General features: G+C 42.6%; 1 protein-coding gene across 1 annotated transcript in view; it reads right to left on the bottom strand.

Annotated features, from left to right (window-relative positions):
• LRP1 (LDL receptor protein 1) overlaps positions 1-17,450 on the bottom strand; it is a 704,914-nt gene that overhangs the window by 506,176 nt on the left and 181,288 nt on the right. The window contains exon 3 of the mRNA XM_069324493.1: positions 12,095-12,217. Coding sequence (XP_069180594.1) covers positions 12,095-12,217 — 123 coding nt within the window. The remainder of the gene's footprint in view (positions 1-12,094; positions 12,218-17,450) is intronic.

Below are 17,450 nucleotides of genomic sequence, written 5' to 3'. Positions count from 1 at the left end.
TTTCGATTGGGCAGCAGAAAATAACATGATGTTTAATGGTGATAAATTCCAGGTACTCAGATACGGCAAAAATGAGGATCTTAAACATAATACAGGGTACAAAACACAATCGAATCTGCCCATAGTAGGAAAACAGCATGTTAAGGATTTGGGAATAATGATGTCCGACGACCTAAAGTTTAGGGAGCATAACCAAGCTAGTATTGCGTCAGCCAGAAAAATGATAGGATGGATTACGAGAACCTTCAAGTTCAGAGATCCCATCACAATGGTTGTACTCTTCAAATCACTTGTGTTGTCCCATCTTGAGTACTGCTCAGTACTCACTTCCCCCTTCAGAGCAGGAGAAATTGCTGAAATTGAGGGAATACAGAGAACATATACGGCACGCATAGACGAGATAAAGCACCTAAATTATTGGGATCGTCTCAAAGCTCTCCAAATGTACTCACTAGAAAGGAGACGAGAGAGATACCAAATAATATACACATGGAAAATACTGGAGGGACAGGTCCCAAATCTGAACAGTAAAATAACAATGTACTGGAGTGAACGACATGGAAAAAAATGCAGAATAGAACCAGTGAAGAGCAGAGGTGCCATGGGCACAATCAGAGAACACTGAATGAACATCAGAGGTCCACAGTTGTTCAACATCCTACCAGCGAGCATCAGAAATATTACAGGAACAACCGTGGACATCTTCAAGAGGAAACTAGATTGTTTCCTTCAAGGTGTGCCGGACCAACCAGGCTGTGGTGGGTATGTGGACCTGCGGGCCGCTCCAAGCAACAGCCTGGTGGACCAAACTCTCACAAGTCAAGTCTTGCCTCAGGCCAGGCTTGGGGAGTAGAAGAACTCCCAGAACCCCATCAACCAGGTATCAACCAGGCCAAAGCTAAAATATGCAGTGGTTTTGTGGTGCCCATATCTTAAGAAGCACATCAACAAACTGGAAAAGGTGCAAAGGCATGCTACTAAGTGACTCCCAGAACTGAAGGGCAAGACCTATGAGGAGAGGTTAGAGGCATTAAATATGCCAAAACTGGATGACAGAAGAAAAAGAGGTGATATGATCACTACGTACAAAATAATAACAGGAATTGATAAAATCGATAGGGAAGATTTCCTGAGACCTGGAACTTTAAGAACAAGAGGTCATAGATATAAACTAGCTAAACACAGATGCCGAAGAAATATAAGAAAATTCACTTTCGCAAACAGAGTGGTAGACTGTTGGAACAAGTTAAGTGAGAAGGTGGTGGAGGCCAAGACCGTCAGTAGTTTCAAAGCGTTGTATGACAAAGAGTGCTGGGAAGATGGGAAACCACGAGCGTAGCTCTCATCCTGTAACTACACTTAGGTAATTACACACACACACACACACACTTTCTCTCTCTCTCTCTCTCTCTCTCTCTCTCTCTCTCTCTCTCTTTCTTTTGCAGGCATACCACTAGGACCTGGGTGTAGCTCACTGCTTTCTTGTCATACTAAGAATGTGTCTAAAGACATTTGTTTTTCCATATGTTTTAACACTTGTCTGTAACAAAACATCATATTCATTCATTATGAATGATCTCATGTTTTTGATCTATTGTCATCCTCACAACTATTTTCTTAGTTTGAACTTTACCACTGACTTTCTTGGGACCCATGGTATGATATATAATAATTACTTTACTGTTCATTAACGAAAATAGCAGAAAAACAATGAAAGTCTTTACAAAGAATTCAAGCACGGTCATCACTAGGCAGGATACACTGGTAAACTGAGTGCCTCACCCGCGCCCAACAGTACCACATGCTTGCTCGACCCATATAGGTATCAACAGACGAATCATATTCCAAGGCAAACGTTGCACGCCAATTCAAATTTACAGAGGAATTTGACGTCATATACTAAAAAAATTGTAAGCTAGGGCAGTCTTAAACCAAGGTACTACTGTATTAATAAGGTTCTCAGATGGGGGATGAGTTTAATATGTGGGAAAAGGGTTCATAGGTAGGGAGTTAGATACTCAGTTCACATCAACTTTATAGATGTGATTGCTAATATGAATATGGTTCACAGATGGGGATGACAGTTTAATATGAGGGATAAGGGTTCACAGATACAACCTTGTGTATTAATGTAAGTATTTATTGCAGTACTGTACTGCTTAATTTTACATACATGATTCGGGGTTTCACCATCTGCTCAAAATTTAGGAAGCATCATACACAAAACTAATTAGAGAGATGACATGTAACCATCCGTAATAGCTTTACGTAATAGTGGCTTTAGGCATTGTATGTACTAGCTCTATCTATAAATCCATCAATTTTTGTAAAATCTCTTGTATGTATGTACCTTACCTAAATAAACATTTATTATTTATTAATTATCCTGCTGAACAATACTTAGCCTTCTTGAGGTACACCTCTGTCTCAACCCTTAAACTGCTCAGCAAAAGAGGTAGGGAAGGGAAAAATATTCAAATTATTTAAAAATTACTTAAAAATGTTAAACAAATCTATAACTTATTAGTTTCAGCATTGTGAAATCTTCATCAAAATATTTTCAGAAATTGATTTTAGACAATTTTTTTTAAAAAGAATGTTTTGTTGATAAGGAGAACAGCTCCTATTAACTTGAACTGAAGGATAATGCAGTAATAAAGAGATGCAAGCACCTGTCCGACGCACAAAGAAGAAGAAGAACAGTAGTAAGAAGTGTCCACAAAGTGGATATGCAGCTGGTGCCTTTATAGCATTGCTGAGTAATACATAATAACGCAAACAATGTTATTATGCATATTATATTATTAACAATATATTACGCATAACAATATATTATTAACAATGAGTATGTTATTATGCTCTATTTTGTTATATATCATATATATAAATACATTACCCGATGTTAATATCGGCTACTTTCATCAATGTCCACATTTTTTAGAGGGGGGGTTTAAGTTTTTAGTTTTTTCTTCTTTGTTTATTATCTAATTTTGTTGTACCTTCACATCCTGGAGAGTGCATACCCGTTCCTAACTATGTGAAGATAGAATGTAATTGGTCAACAAAAAATCAGTCACAACTCACAAAACTTGGGACTCTGAATTTTTTGGGGGCTGATTTTTTCACAGATTTCAAACTCTATTTACTTTGTCTCTTTAGGTTGTTTTGATGATTAGGGACCAGTTTAGGATTTTTTCACTTGTATAAAGTATACCCTAAATGTATCCCGTAAATCATTATAATTATTATAATTATCCCAATTTTTTTTTTTTTTTTTTTTGGGGGGGGGGGTTCTTGACTTCATTCCAACACATATTGATCTATAACTTTCACATATTCAAGTATGAATGATAAACAATTTTTATTAAAAAATACAAGTAAATTCATGAATTAGAACTGCCTTATTCATTGCTCATAACTTCAATTATACATCTATATAATGTACTATCTATAACTAGAATTTTAATTTACTTCATTATCCAAAAATCTAGTTTCTGTCCAATTCTCACCAATTTTACATATAGTGAGCACAGCTGTCTGTTCTACAATCCCTATAGAATTGATTTTTCATAAACCTTAAACATTTGGAGTTATAAATTTTTGTTGTCTAAATTTGCGCATATTTCAAATGCCATATTGACAATTTTTTTACAGTAAACTATACTGAAAACCTATATTCTAAATATATATGAAAATAAAGATCATATGTTATTCTGAGAGCATAATAACACCAAATGAACAATTGTGATATTTTATATTTTTGAAGTTGATTTCAAAACCTGAAGTTTTCAATATTCTATTTTACAATTATTTTTTATTTTCTTAGTCTTTCAAGTAACGTTGGTATCATTTAGACAAAGTTGGAGCATTTGCCTAGTAGATTATGCACAAAACATTTGAAAGCATTTCAGCAAATTTTAAAAACTGAGCTCTATGTCCAACTTCATATGACGTTTTGCGCAGATTAAGGGTTAACACTGTTTTACAAGACTGACTTCACTATACGGCTTCTAACACTGCTGCAGTTACAAAGGGTGTTTCATGAGTCATGATGGATATTCTGGCATCAATTCACAAGCATAAAACAATCTCCTACACTTGGTATAGGTAAATGTGTGGTGTAATTCTAACCTATACATCTGGAATATTTGACTTGTGCAAATAACAAATTAATCCATGTCACTGATGTGAGACAAGATTACAGCACATGTATTATGAAACATTGGTGTTTGGTGACAACATAGTATGGTAACTATATATATTGTATATATATTGTATATAACTTAATTACAGAGGTACATCAACGCTGTATCTGGTTAGGCAATTCGTCGAATATCCGGTGCTGTTGTTCTTAGCCACCTATGGAGCGAGACTGGTTGTTGCTGAGATTTGGCGACCTTATACTCCTGTCCACCTGACCCTGTTTCTAGCTCCAGGCTGTTGATAATTTGGGTGATGAGAAACTGCTTGGCTTCTGTTGGATGTTATTAGTAGTTCGTGGAACGCCTGGGAAGATGTTGCAGTTGTAAGTGGGGTTGCTGCAGATTATCATTTGCAGTACATGGAATTTCTTAGGAACATGTATTGTTGTAATTAATGAATGTCAGATTAAGAATCTTTAAGAGTTTGTCATAGATTTTTTGAGAATGTGGAGTAGCCGCCACATTATTACTTATGTGGTTGCAACAGTTGTATTAACCTCTGAGAATTTTCTTGAGGGAAAATCTTGTCACAGTCAACAGAAAGTCAAGTAATATCTGTCTTGAGATGATGGGGTACATAATTACTAAAGTACATATTAGTTGTTAGGATTAAGGTATTTTGTAGGATTAAGTACTGCTTAGGTAAGGTGTATAATGTTACGAGCAGATGCTCTTGTTTTATAAGTATTGTAATTACCGATACTGGTGTGATGTCATTGTTTTGTAAATAAAGCCGTGTGGACAAGATGTACATTTCACTCCCATTCCTACCTAAACTTACCTAGACTTAACAGTTGTAAACACTATGAGATTAATATATTCATGTAGATTATAATTAACACCAGAAATTTCATTTTGTTTATATAAAGTTAAAATAATTTAAGAAATAAAGGGAAAGAATAAAGGACTATTAGGTTCAGAGCCACATAACAATTCATAACAAGGGCTATAATACCTAATTTGTCAATTTAAAGCAAGACATTTATACTAACTTCCCAGTAGGCATTTTGGTCACTTTAACGTCTGATGTTGTCTACTGATGACTGTTGACGTTAAGTGACCAAAAGGAACCACTCAGTTAATGCATCAAATATATTTTATGTAGTTAATGGAATATAAAACAATGTTGGCGAGAAGTATAAACAAGAATAAATCAATTAAGTCAGCAGACACCTGCTAGTTACCAAAGTGTAAGCCTCCACAATAGGCTCCCCATGAGGCAATCAGAGCATCAAACAAGCACTTGGAGTGAAAAGCAGCCAAACTGGTTGCCTCTATTTATTCCAAAAAAGCATAAAAAATAGTTACGTACCACAATCTAAAATACGAAAACAGTGACATCTCGGCTTACGAATACCCCTATTTACGAACTTTTCGAGTTACAAGCCCAATTTCTTCATAAAATGTGAATTGGCTTATGAGCTTTGCCTCGAGTAACTTAGTTTGTTGATACACGTATGGGTGACCTAGCGCATGGTTCCTGGTGGCACGGTCGCCCGCACTTCAGTTTACCAGTGCTTCCCTTTTAGTGACGATTGCCCATGAATTCTTTGTAAAGAATTTCATTGTTTTTTGGCATTTTTGGGTTTTAAACATAAAAGTAATTATTATATATCATACCATGGGTCCCAAGAAAGTCAGTGGTAAGGTTCAACCTAAGAAAACATTGTGTGAGGATGACCATAGAGCAAAAAAATAAAAAAAAGAGATCATTCGTAAACATGAAAATGGTACACAGGTTGTTGAACTAGCTGGCAGTACAACAAATCTATGTCAATGATATGCACTGTAATTGCTAAGAAAAAGTACATTATGAGTGCTAAAGTGGCAAAAGGCATATCAACAATCATGAAACAAAGAACACAAACACTTGAGTTTGGATATTCAAACACTTCAAACATTTGGATACACAACAAGGAGTTAGCAGGTGATAGTATTTCAGAGGCTATCATTTGCAAAAATGTAAGGCTATTGGATGAAGACCTTTCAAAGAAAACCCATGGAACAAGTGATGCAGATACGAAAGAGTTTGAGTAATTTAGAAAAAGAAGTGGCATTCACAGTGTTGTGAGAGTTGTGAGTGTTGATACCTGGTTGATGGGGTTCTGGGAGTTCTTCTACTCCCCAAGCCCGGCCCGAGGCCAGGCTTGACTTGTGAGAGTTTGGTCCACCAGGCTGTTGCTTGGAGTGGCCCGCAGGCCCACATACCCACCACAGCCCGGTTAGTCCGGCACTTTTTTAGAAAGCAGTCTAGTTTTCTCTTGAAGATGTCCATGGTTTCTTCTATATCGTTCATTCCAGTACGTTGTTATTTTACTAGTTAATTTGGAACCTGGCTTTCCAGTATTTTCCATGTGTATATTATTTGGTATCTCTCTAGTCTCTTTTCTAGTGAGTACGTTTGTAGAGCTTTGAGACGATCCCAATAATTTAGGTGCTTTATCGCGTCTATGCGTGCCGTATATGTTCTCTGCATTCCCTCTATTTCAGCAATCTCTCCTACTCTGATGGGGGAAGTGAGTACTGAGCAGTACTCGATACGGGACAACACAAGTGACTTGAAGAGTACAACCATTGTAATGGGATCCTTGGATTTGAAAGTTCTCGTAATCTATCCTATCATTTTTCTAGCTGACGCAATATTTGCTTGGTTATGCTCCCTAAACGTTAGGTCATCTGACATCATTATTCCCAAATCCTTGACATGTTGTTTTCCTACTATGGGCAGAATCAATTTTGTTTTGTACCCTGTATTATGTTTCAGATCCACATTTTTGCCATACCTGAGTACCTGGAATTTATCACTGTTAATTTAACATCATGTTATTTTCTGCTGCCCAATCGAAAACTTTGTTGATATCTGTTTGTAGTTTTTCAATGTCTTCAGCAGAGATAATTTTCATGCTGATTTTTGTGTCATCTGCAAAGGATGACATGAAGCTGTGACGTGTATTTTTGTCTATATCTGATATGAGAATAAGGAACAGCAGTGGTGCAAGGACTGTACCTTGAGGTGCAGAGATTTTAACTGCGCTTGGACTCGATTTTATTTGATTGACTGTTACTCTTTGTGTTCTGTTCGACAGGAAATTGAGTATCCAGCGTCCTACTTTACCAGTTATTCCCATTGACTTCATTTTGTGTGCTATAACTCCATGGTCACATTTGTCGAATGCCGTGCAAATTCTGTGTATACAACATCTGCATTTTGCTTTTCTTCTAGAGCTTCTGTGATTTTGTCATAGTGGTTGAGTAACTGTGCCAGACAGGATCTGCCTGCTCTAAATCTATGTTGTCCTGGGTTGTGTAACTCATTTTCCATAAAACTAGAAATTTGATTCCTAATCACTCTTTCAAAAACTTTTATTTTGAGATGTTAGTGCAACTGGTCTATAATTTTTTGCCAAGGCTTTACTACCCCCCTTGTGCAACGGAGCTATATGTGCAGATTTAAGTGCAGCTGGTATGTTCCCTGTATCCAGGCTCTTTCTCCATATTACGCTGAGTGCTCGCACTACTGGTACTTTACATTTCTTTATGAATATTGAATTCCACGAGTCAGGCCCAGGAGCTGAGTGCATGGGCATATTGTCAATTTCTCTTGTGTGTGTGTTGTGTGTTGTGAGTTGGTGGCGGAACGCAGCGAAGAACTGACCACCAAAGAACTCTTAGCCCTTCACACGGATCAGCAACAAGAGACAGCTGAGGAAATTTCTTCAGGAAAGGAGGAGGCAGTACAGAATGTCCCTTCCTCAACAATTAAGAAGTGGTGTAGACTATGGGAAGAAATGCAAACTTTTGTTGAAACGACTCACCCAAAGCAAGCTGTAGTAGGCCGTTGCCTTAACCTATTTAATGACACTGTGATGCCTCACTACAGACAAATGTTAAGACGTAGGGAAAAAAAATCTTTATGGAAAAGTTCTTAGTGAGGCAAACAAACAGTGAGCCACAACCAGGTCCTAGTGGTATGCAGGCAAAACATAGGAGAGCGAGTATCCCAGAGAAGTCATCACTGCCTGATGTTATAATGGAAGGGGACTTCCCTTCCAAACACTAACACCTCTCCTCCTTTCCCCCTCTTCTCACGGTCTGCCATATGACAACAAGAGTTATCAATATAAGTAAGCTATAACTTGTACATACTAAAGTACTAAATATTTGTGTGAATTAGGTATGAAATCTATTTTGAAGTTAATATTTTTGGGAGTGTGGAAGGGATTAATTTAATTTACATTATTTCTTATGGGAAAATTTGTTTCATCTTGCGAATTTTTGGCCTACGAACCGTCTCTGGGAACGAATTAAATTCGTAATTAGAGAGGCCACTGTACTACAGTCGTATACAACTAGGGGAATGTGTTTTTGAGTGTTAAAGGGTTGAAATAATCCTCAAAACAGCAAGACTTGAGTACCTTCAGATTCATTTGTTACATCACTACTGTTAAAGGTTAGTGGTTTTACGTTATAGTAAGGATCCTAACTAGTTTCATGGCATATTCCTTTCATTTGTAATCCAGTTTAGACATGGGATAACTTTCAGCTAATAGGCTAGTATAGACTTGGAAAATTGTTTGCTGTTTTTAGATTAACCCTTCTGCTGCTCAGCTATTAATTAGTAGCTCATGGTAATATTAAGTAATAATTCAGGCAGTGTTATTTAATGAAGTTGACTCTTGTGCGACCATGTTGCTCTACCTTGGCCAAGGTGGCTGACCTGCTACGAGTGCTCCAAGACCATGTTGCTCTACCTTGGCCGGGGTGGCTGACCTGCTACGAGTGCTCCAAGACCATGTTGCTCTACCTTGGCCGGGGTGGCTGACCTGCTACGAGTGCTCCAAGACCATGTTGCTCTACCTTGGCCGGGGTGGCTGACCTGCTACGAGTGCTCCGAGACCATGTTGCTCTACCTTGGCCCGGGGTGGCTGACCTGCTACGAGTGCTCCAAGACCATGTTGCTCTACCTTGGCCGGGGTGGCTGACCTGCTACGAGTGCTCCAAGACCATGTTGCTCTACCTTGGCCGGGGTGGCTGACCTGCTACGAGTGCTCCAAGACCATGTTGCTCTACCTTGGCCGGGGTGGCTGACCTGCTACGAGTGCTCCAAGACCATGTTGCTCTACCTTGACTGGGGTGGCTGACCTGCTACGAGTGCTCCAAGACCATGTTGCTCTACCTTGGCCAAGGTGGCTGACCTGCTACGAGTGCTCCAAGACCATGTTGCTCTACCTTGGCCAAGGTGGCTGACCTGCTACGAGTGCTCCAAGACCATGTTGCTCAACCTTGGCCAAGGTGGCTGACCTGCTACGAGTGCTCCAAGACCATGTTGCTCTACCTTGGCCAAGGTGGCTGACCTGCTACGAGTGCTCCAAGACCATGTTGCTCAACCTTGGCCAAGGTGGCTGACCTGCTACGAGTGCTCCAAGACCATGTTGCTCTACCTTGGCCGGGGTGGCTGACCTGCTACGAGTGCTCCAAGACCATGTTGCTCTACCTTGGCCAAGGTGGCTGACCTGCTACGAGTGCTCCAAGACCATGTTGCTCTACCTTGGCCGGGGTGGCTGACCTGCTACGAGTGCTCCAAGACCATGTTGCTCAACCTTGGCCAAGGTGGCTGACCTGCTACGAGTGCTCCAAGACCATGTTGCTCTACCTTGGCCAAGGTGGCTGACCTGCTACGAGTGCTCCAAGACCATGTTGCTCTACCTTGGCCGGGGTGGCTGACCTGCTACGAGTGCTCCAAGACCATGTTGCTCAACCTTGGCCGGGGTGGCTGACCTGCTACGAGTGCTCCAAGACAATGTTGCTCAACCTTGGCCGGGGTGGCTGACCTGCTACGAGTGCTCCAAGACCATGTTGCTCAACCTTGGCCGGGGTGGCTGACCTGCTACGAGTGCTCCGAGTCCATGTTGCTCTACCTTGGCCAAGGTGGCTGACCTGCTACGAGTGCTCCAAGACCATGTTGCTCAACCTTGGCCGGGGTGGCTGACCTGCTACGAGTGCTCCAAGACCATGTTGCTCTACCTTGGCCGGGGTGGCTGACCTGCTACGAGTGCTCCAAGACCATGTTGCTCTACCTTGACTGGGGTGGCTGACCTGCTACGAGTGCTCCAAGACCATGTTGCTCAACCTTGGCCGGGGTGGCTGACCTGCTACGAGTGCTCCAAGACCATGTTGCTCTACCTTGGCCGGGGTGGCTGACCTGCTACGAGTGCTCCGAGTCCATGTTGCTCAACCTTGGCCGGGGTGGCTGACCTGCTACGAGTGCTCCGAGTCCATGTTGCTCTACCTTGGCCAAGGTGGCTGACCTGCTACGAGTGCTCCAAGACCATGTTGCTCTACCTTGGCCAAGGTGGCTGACCTGCTACGAGTGCTCCAAGACCATGTTGCTCAACCTTGGCCAAGGTGGCTGACCTGCTACGAGTGCTCCAAGACCATGTTGCTCAACCTTGGCCAAGGTGGCTGACCTGCTACGAGTGCTCCGAGTCCATGTTGCTCTACCTTGGCCAAGGTGGCTGACCTGCTAAGAATGCTTTTTGTTGGTCAACTCCTGCTGACTGGCTTCCAACCTCAACACACCTACATGAATACACTAATCATAATGTAACATCTTCATTAGCCTAGATTGGGGCCTTCTTAGAGTTTGCATGATGTCACTGGGGTGATTCGTCCCTGGATTGCAGCCAAATACTGATATCGAGGTCAGATTCTTAAATTCTTCTTGCTCACCTGACTGAGAACCAGTCCACTCCATTGAAGGTGGCGGCATCATCTGTGAGCTATGTACAAGAACAATAAGATTTCCCTGGCCATTAACATAACCCAACATTGTACACTGGCCATCCTACAATATCTAAACTCTAGGTGTAACCAGCTCTTCAGAAATACCTAACTTATTGGGAGTCAACTGAATTAATGCTATTCAGCCCCTTATGCACCTTGGTACACAAATTGCCTTGCAACTGGAGTGTGCTCACTTTAGCTGAGAAGGTATTCACGAGAGTACCTACAATCTCATGGAAGCATGTTGTAACGACTATGGTCGTTAATCCATATCTGATCAACCAGGCTGTGAGTCATACGTCAGGTTACAAGCAGCCGCGTCCAAGAGCCTGGTTGATCAGTCCAGCAACCAGGAGGCCAGGTCGAGGACCGGGCTGTGGGGACATCGAGCCCCGAAATTATTGCAAGGTAACCAAGGTATACCAGACAATTGATTGAGGTGGCTTGCTGGCTGAGCTAGGAGCTCCTGTGCTGCTACCTGGTGGTGGGCATTGCAAACTAGAGGACTAACTACCTAATTTATGGGTGGATTATTTGCTGATTTGAATACTTACCATACTGTTATCTGTTTTGTTTTGTTCTATCTTTCTGGTGGCTATCATGGTGAGGGTGATCACAGATTTCCTGCTCTCTGCTCTCCTGCAGATTTCCTGATCACTCTGAGGTGATCAGGTTTTGGCCTTTGTTAGGCTCTAAATAACTTGCAAGGTCCTCGTTTAACTGATGGATGAGGTGCTAACGAACTCATCTGACTCTACAGACACCATATGAAATATTGTCAAAACAAATGTGAATGTGTTCAAGAAACAATTAGAACAAGTTCCTGCAAGAAGTAATTACCTAAGTGTAGTTATAGGATGAGAGCTACTCTCATGGTGTCATGTTTTCCTAGTACTCTACTTAGAGCAGAGTACTTCCCTGTACTCTGCTCCTGTCTTCCCAGAGCAGAAGTAAAACTCACTCTAGGTATAAACATACCTGAAGAATACCTAGAGAGGGTTTCAAGAGTTCTTCTACTCCTCGAGCCTGGCCTGAGGCCAGGCTCGAACATACAGAACTGGTTTGAGTAGTTAAGAGTATATCATGTAAAATATGGGATGAGTCCTTACATGAATCATTGTCCTCATCAGATGTGTCTCCGGCGCCACAGTCAGCATCTCCGTCACACACCCATCCCTGCGGCAGGCACTTTGCTGTCAGTCTGCACCGGAACGTCCCACATGGTATTTCCGCTGCAACAGTTGACACATCAGTGATAATGCAACCCATCCTTCGGTTTAGATAGTAGTGTTTGCAACTATGTGCTCCATAGTACAAAGATTGACATAGTACAATTAGATAGTAGAATTTTGTTCTATTCATTTTCACTTATTCTATAGTCCTAAAAAATGAAGCTAAAAAAATGAACATAAATATTCCTAGGCCTAGTATAGCGTACATAAGTACTATATTAGGCCTCAGATATCGTGCATTAGGCCTAGGAAGGTCAGGTTAGGTTAGCTGAATTTGTCTTTGCAACATAAATATAAAATCTTTTCCGGTTTGTCAAAATTCAATAGTACCAATTTCTACTTTCTAATTGTGTTGTACATTGGTATATGTACTATGGTCCTCATCGTCACTACAAGTACTACCAAAACATGGGCTGAATAATGGAACAGTTACACCTCTTAGGCTTTAAATGGCAAGGAAGTTCATTGAATAATATGGTGAACACTAACCAATAAAATCACATTCTTAAATCTGAATTTAAAATTACATTCCAAAACATTTCAAGATATTTTGAGTTTGCTATTGTAAAACTTTATGGTTATGGGTACTGTAAAACTTTTAGGGATGCTACTTTGAGATGGAAAGTCAAGAAAATATTTAGAGTACCACATATGGCTACTATAACAATTCTAAATGGTGACAAATTAGGCAACTTACATTCAAAAAACATTCAAGGTATATAAAAAAATTCTAAAAAAAAAATTGATTGTAATGAAATGCCAAATTCTGGGTGAGCCCCAGTGGCTCACAGAAGATACAATGCTGGCATAGTGCCAAACTACTAGGTGCCATCAGTTCTTTTATTCCTACTGGGGACCATGAGCTAGAACCTGACTCCCTCTCTAATGAGGCACAGAGAGTAGTGGCACTATGATCAATTACTAGTACAGGTACAGTAATTTAATCTTGAGGTTATCTTGAGATGATTTCGGGGCTTTTAGTGTCCCCGCGACCCGGTCCTCGACCAGGCCTCCACCCCCAGGAAGCAGCCCATGACAGCTGACTAACACCCAGGTACCTATTTTACTGCTAGGTAACAGGGGCATAGAGTGAAAGAAACTCTGCCCATTGTTTCTCGCCGGCGCCCGGGATCGAACCCAGGACCACAGGATCACAAGTCCAGTGTGCTGTCCGCTCGGCCGACCGACTCCGCATGTCATGTCATGTTTGCCACCACAGGGAAAGCATCCACAAAATCAGTGAAACAAAACAGACTACAGTTTTATTTCACCCATTTTTGCCGGTCTGCAGTAGGACCTATGTAAAAAAAAACAGCGTTGAATGTATTTAAACGCCATTTTCTGGGTAAGTCTCAGAGGCTTCCCGGAGCTATCGAGGCTGAATGGATATGTATAACTTTCTGGCATCTGTCAATGTGCATGGAGTACTGAGGTACTCAGTACTGTTGCGTACTGAGGACCATGAGCCAGAACCTGGCCCCCTCAAGAGAGGCCCAAGGAGCAATGGCCTATACCTGCTTGATGGAGTTCTGGGAGTTCTTCTACTCCCCAAGCCCGGCCCGAGGCCAGGCTTGACTTGTGAGAGTTTGGTCCACCAGGCTGTTGCTTGGAGCGGCCCGCAGGCCCACATACCCACCACAGCCCAGCTGGTCTGGAATTTCTTTTAGAAAACAGTCTAGTTGTCTCTTGAAGATGTCCACAGTTGTTCTGCCAATATTTCTTATAATCACTGGGAGGACATTGAACAACTGTGGACCTCTGATGTTTATACAGTGTTCTTTGATTGTGCCTATGGCACCCCTGCTCTTCACTGGTTATATTCTGCATTTTCTTCCATATCGTTCACTCCAGTGCGTTTTTTATTTTACTGTGTACATTAGGGACCTGGCCTTCCAGTATTTTCCATGTGTATATTATTTGGTATCTCTCTCGTCTCCTTTCTAGTGAGTACATTTGGAGAGCTTTGAGACGATCCCAATAATTTAGGTGCTTTATCGCATCTATGTGTGCCGTATATGTTTTCTGTATTCCCTCTATTTCAGCAATCTCTCCTGCTGTGAAGGGGGAAGTGAGTACTGAGCAGTACTCAAGACGGGACATCACAAGTGACTTAAAGAGTACTATAGAAACCCCCGTGTGGTTGGGAGCATTCTATGTCTGCCATTGACTGGATCTGGCACCCAGATAGGTAGGCGCCCCAAAACAAACCCCTATTCTGGTGAAATTATTGCTACCGACGAGTGGACAGAACTCCCCAAACGAAAATCAGCAATGAGAAGCCGAGACAACTGGCTGCAACCGCCGACCCAATACAATGCAGGCCCTATGAAGTCCAGGAACATTGACAAGGTAGCGAGCGACCAGGACCCTGTTCGATCTCCAAAAACCTCGTGCCTGAATGTCAACTCAAAAGATGTTGTCAAAGATGTCAGCCAAAGCAGCAAGCTTACGCACGTCACGGGCACGAGGGTAGGCCACAGGCTTGCTAGCCTTAATAATCCTGCGGACAACCTGGGAGACCCAAGCCCGGGAACAGGAAGAAGGGAAACCGGATCAACCCACGGTAAATCCCCGGCCATCAAAGCCATGGCGCACAAATAACACCTGGTTACCTGGTTGATGGGGTTCTGGGAGTTCTTCTACTCCCTAAGCCCGGCCCGAGGCCAGGCTCGACTTGTGAGAGTTTGATCCACCAGGCTGTTGCTTGGAGTGGCCCGCAGAGCTACATACCCAGACGATCACCAGTTGTGCATCCGCCATGCTGTCTGTTGGGTCGGTGAGTCTTTTGACCCGAAGTCGTGCGACATTTGTTGCCTGTATGTGCTCCAGTTAACCCAAGCTACTGATCATGATTTGAGGGTGCAGGCGGCAGCTGTGTTGCATGCTAGATTTAGGTTGCTGCAACGCGCTAGGTTAGTTGCTTCCACGGATGCCCCAAGACTGCCCTGTTTTGGTTTTAGGGACCCTCCAATCAGATGTAGATCAGGTCTTTCTATGGGCTACAGAAAATAATATGGTGTTTAACGAGGATAAGTTCCAGCTCATGCGCTACGGAAAAATTGAAAATATAAAAACAGAAACCACGTACAAAACTCAGGCAAATCATAACATAGAACGAAAAGGCAATGTAAAGGATCTGGGTGTACTCATGTCGGAAGACCTTACCTTTAAAGAACACAATAAAGTAGCCGTCACAACTGCAAGAAAAATGATAGGTTGGATAACAAGAACTTTTCACACTAGAGATGCTATACCGATGATGATACTTTTCAAAACGCTTGTGCTCTCTAGAGTGGAGTACTGCTGCACAATGACAGCCCCCTTTCAAAGCTGGAGAAATTGCTGACCTGGAGAGCGTGCAGAGATCCTTTACTGCTAGAATCCACTCAGTAAAACATCTAAATTACTGGGACCGACTAAAGAGCCTAAATCTGTACTCCCTTGAGCGCAGGCGGGAGAGATACATAATAATTTACATGTGGAAAATAATTGAGGGGCTGGTCCCAAACCTGCACACACAAATAACATCACATGAGACCAGAAGACATGGCAGGATGTGCAGAATACCCCCGTTGAAAAGCAGAGGTGCAACAGGTACTCTGAGAGAGAACTCTATCAACATCAGAGGCCCGAGACTGTTCAACACGCTTCCACTACACATAAGGGGCATAACTGGCCGACCCCTCACAGTGTTCAAGAGAGAACTGGATAAGCACCTGCAAAGGATACCTGATCAACCAGGCTGTGACTCATACGTCAGGCTGCGAGCAGCCGCGTCTAACAGCCTGGTTGATCAGTCCAGCAACCAGGAGGCCTGGTCGACGACCGGGCCGCGGGGACACTAAGCCCCGTAAGCACCTCAAGGTAACCTCAAGGTAAGGTGACCCCCCTCACCAGGCAGAACAACAAAAACAAGAGCAAAACTCCGCAAGAGAACAACATGCCCAGGTGAAACTAAGCTGGCCACTGTAAGAGGTGAAAACTAGCTGTACAGTACCCCCCCCCCCCACCCATATCAGTGACGAAAACTACCCTCTACCCAGAGGCAAACATGGGCAACAAAGACCCCAGTTGACTCCAAGGGCGGCCAAGTACCGAGCAGTAAAAGACACAGTGGGGGTAGATCCCGAGGTGACTTGTAGAAGGTGGCCCCAAGCCCCAAGGGTAGTACTTACAGGGCACCTAGGGAAGGTGGCCCTAGGCACATGCAGCCCGAGTACCGAAGAATATTACTCCTGGCTCGCACACCACCAGTAGAAACAGTCCATGTCAAAGGCATAGAAACTGAGACAAATCCCTGGAGCCAGAGGCACAAGACCATGCAATAGCACATCAGCCTGAGACCTACAGGGTGGATTGCCGGCATGAGGGTCTGGGGCTTCCCCTTCCCCCCCTCCCCTTTTGCAACTCCAAATGGCTCGAATAGCCATTCTCCGGCTCTGAATGGGGCTGTTAGTGTGCTACAAAATTCCACCCTAGAGATCATTAGTGTCTTGATAAGTATCATCAGTGCTATGGCATCCATTGTGTGTAAGGTTCTTGTTGTCCAACCTATCATTTTTCTTGCAGTTGTGACAGCTCCTTCATTGTGTTCTTTAAAGGTAAGTTATCTTGAGATGATGTCAGGGCTTAGCGTCTCCGCGGCCCGGTCTTCGACCAGACCTCCTTTTTGTTACACACTCCCAGGAAGCAGCCCGTAGCACCTGACTAACTCCCAAGTGCCTATTTACTGTTAGGTGAACAGGTACATCAGGGTGAAAGAAACTCTGCCCATTTGTTTCCGCCTCCACCGGGGATTGAACCCGGAACCTCAGGACTATAAATCCTGAGCGCAGTCCACTCAGCTTTTTCTTTTATTATTATTTTCTACCACAGACGTGGCCGACATTTACAATGCTAACAAACATGCATACATTTTCTTCTCTCCTCCATGGACAGGGCAAGAGATATGTTAAACATATAGTTCAGTGATTGACTGAACAATCAACCACAGAAGGTGATTGTAGTGCTTTTTAAAGTGCTCAGCTCAGTCAAAATGTGGACAAAATGTCCACTCAGCTCTCAGGCCCCGCATGTTGGTAATCATGTTGATAAGGTCTTCCTACATGATTACTCCTTGATCTTTTATATTTGCTTTTTCGTTCTATAGTGTGATTTAATTCTGTTTTATATATGGTTTCCATTTTTACATTTCGTTTTTTCCATAGCTGGAGCTGGAACTTATTTTCATTAA

The sequence above is a fragment of the Procambarus clarkii genome, chromosome 14 (assembly GCF_040958095.1).
Source record: "Procambarus clarkii isolate CNS0578487 chromosome 14, FALCON_Pclarkii_2.0, whole genome shotgun sequence".
Taxonomy (NCBI): Eukaryota; Metazoa; Arthropoda; class Malacostraca; order Decapoda; family Cambaridae; genus Procambarus; species Procambarus clarkii.
Note: the sequence above shows the minus strand (reverse complement) of the source record. Positions and strands in the feature narration are given on the sequence as shown.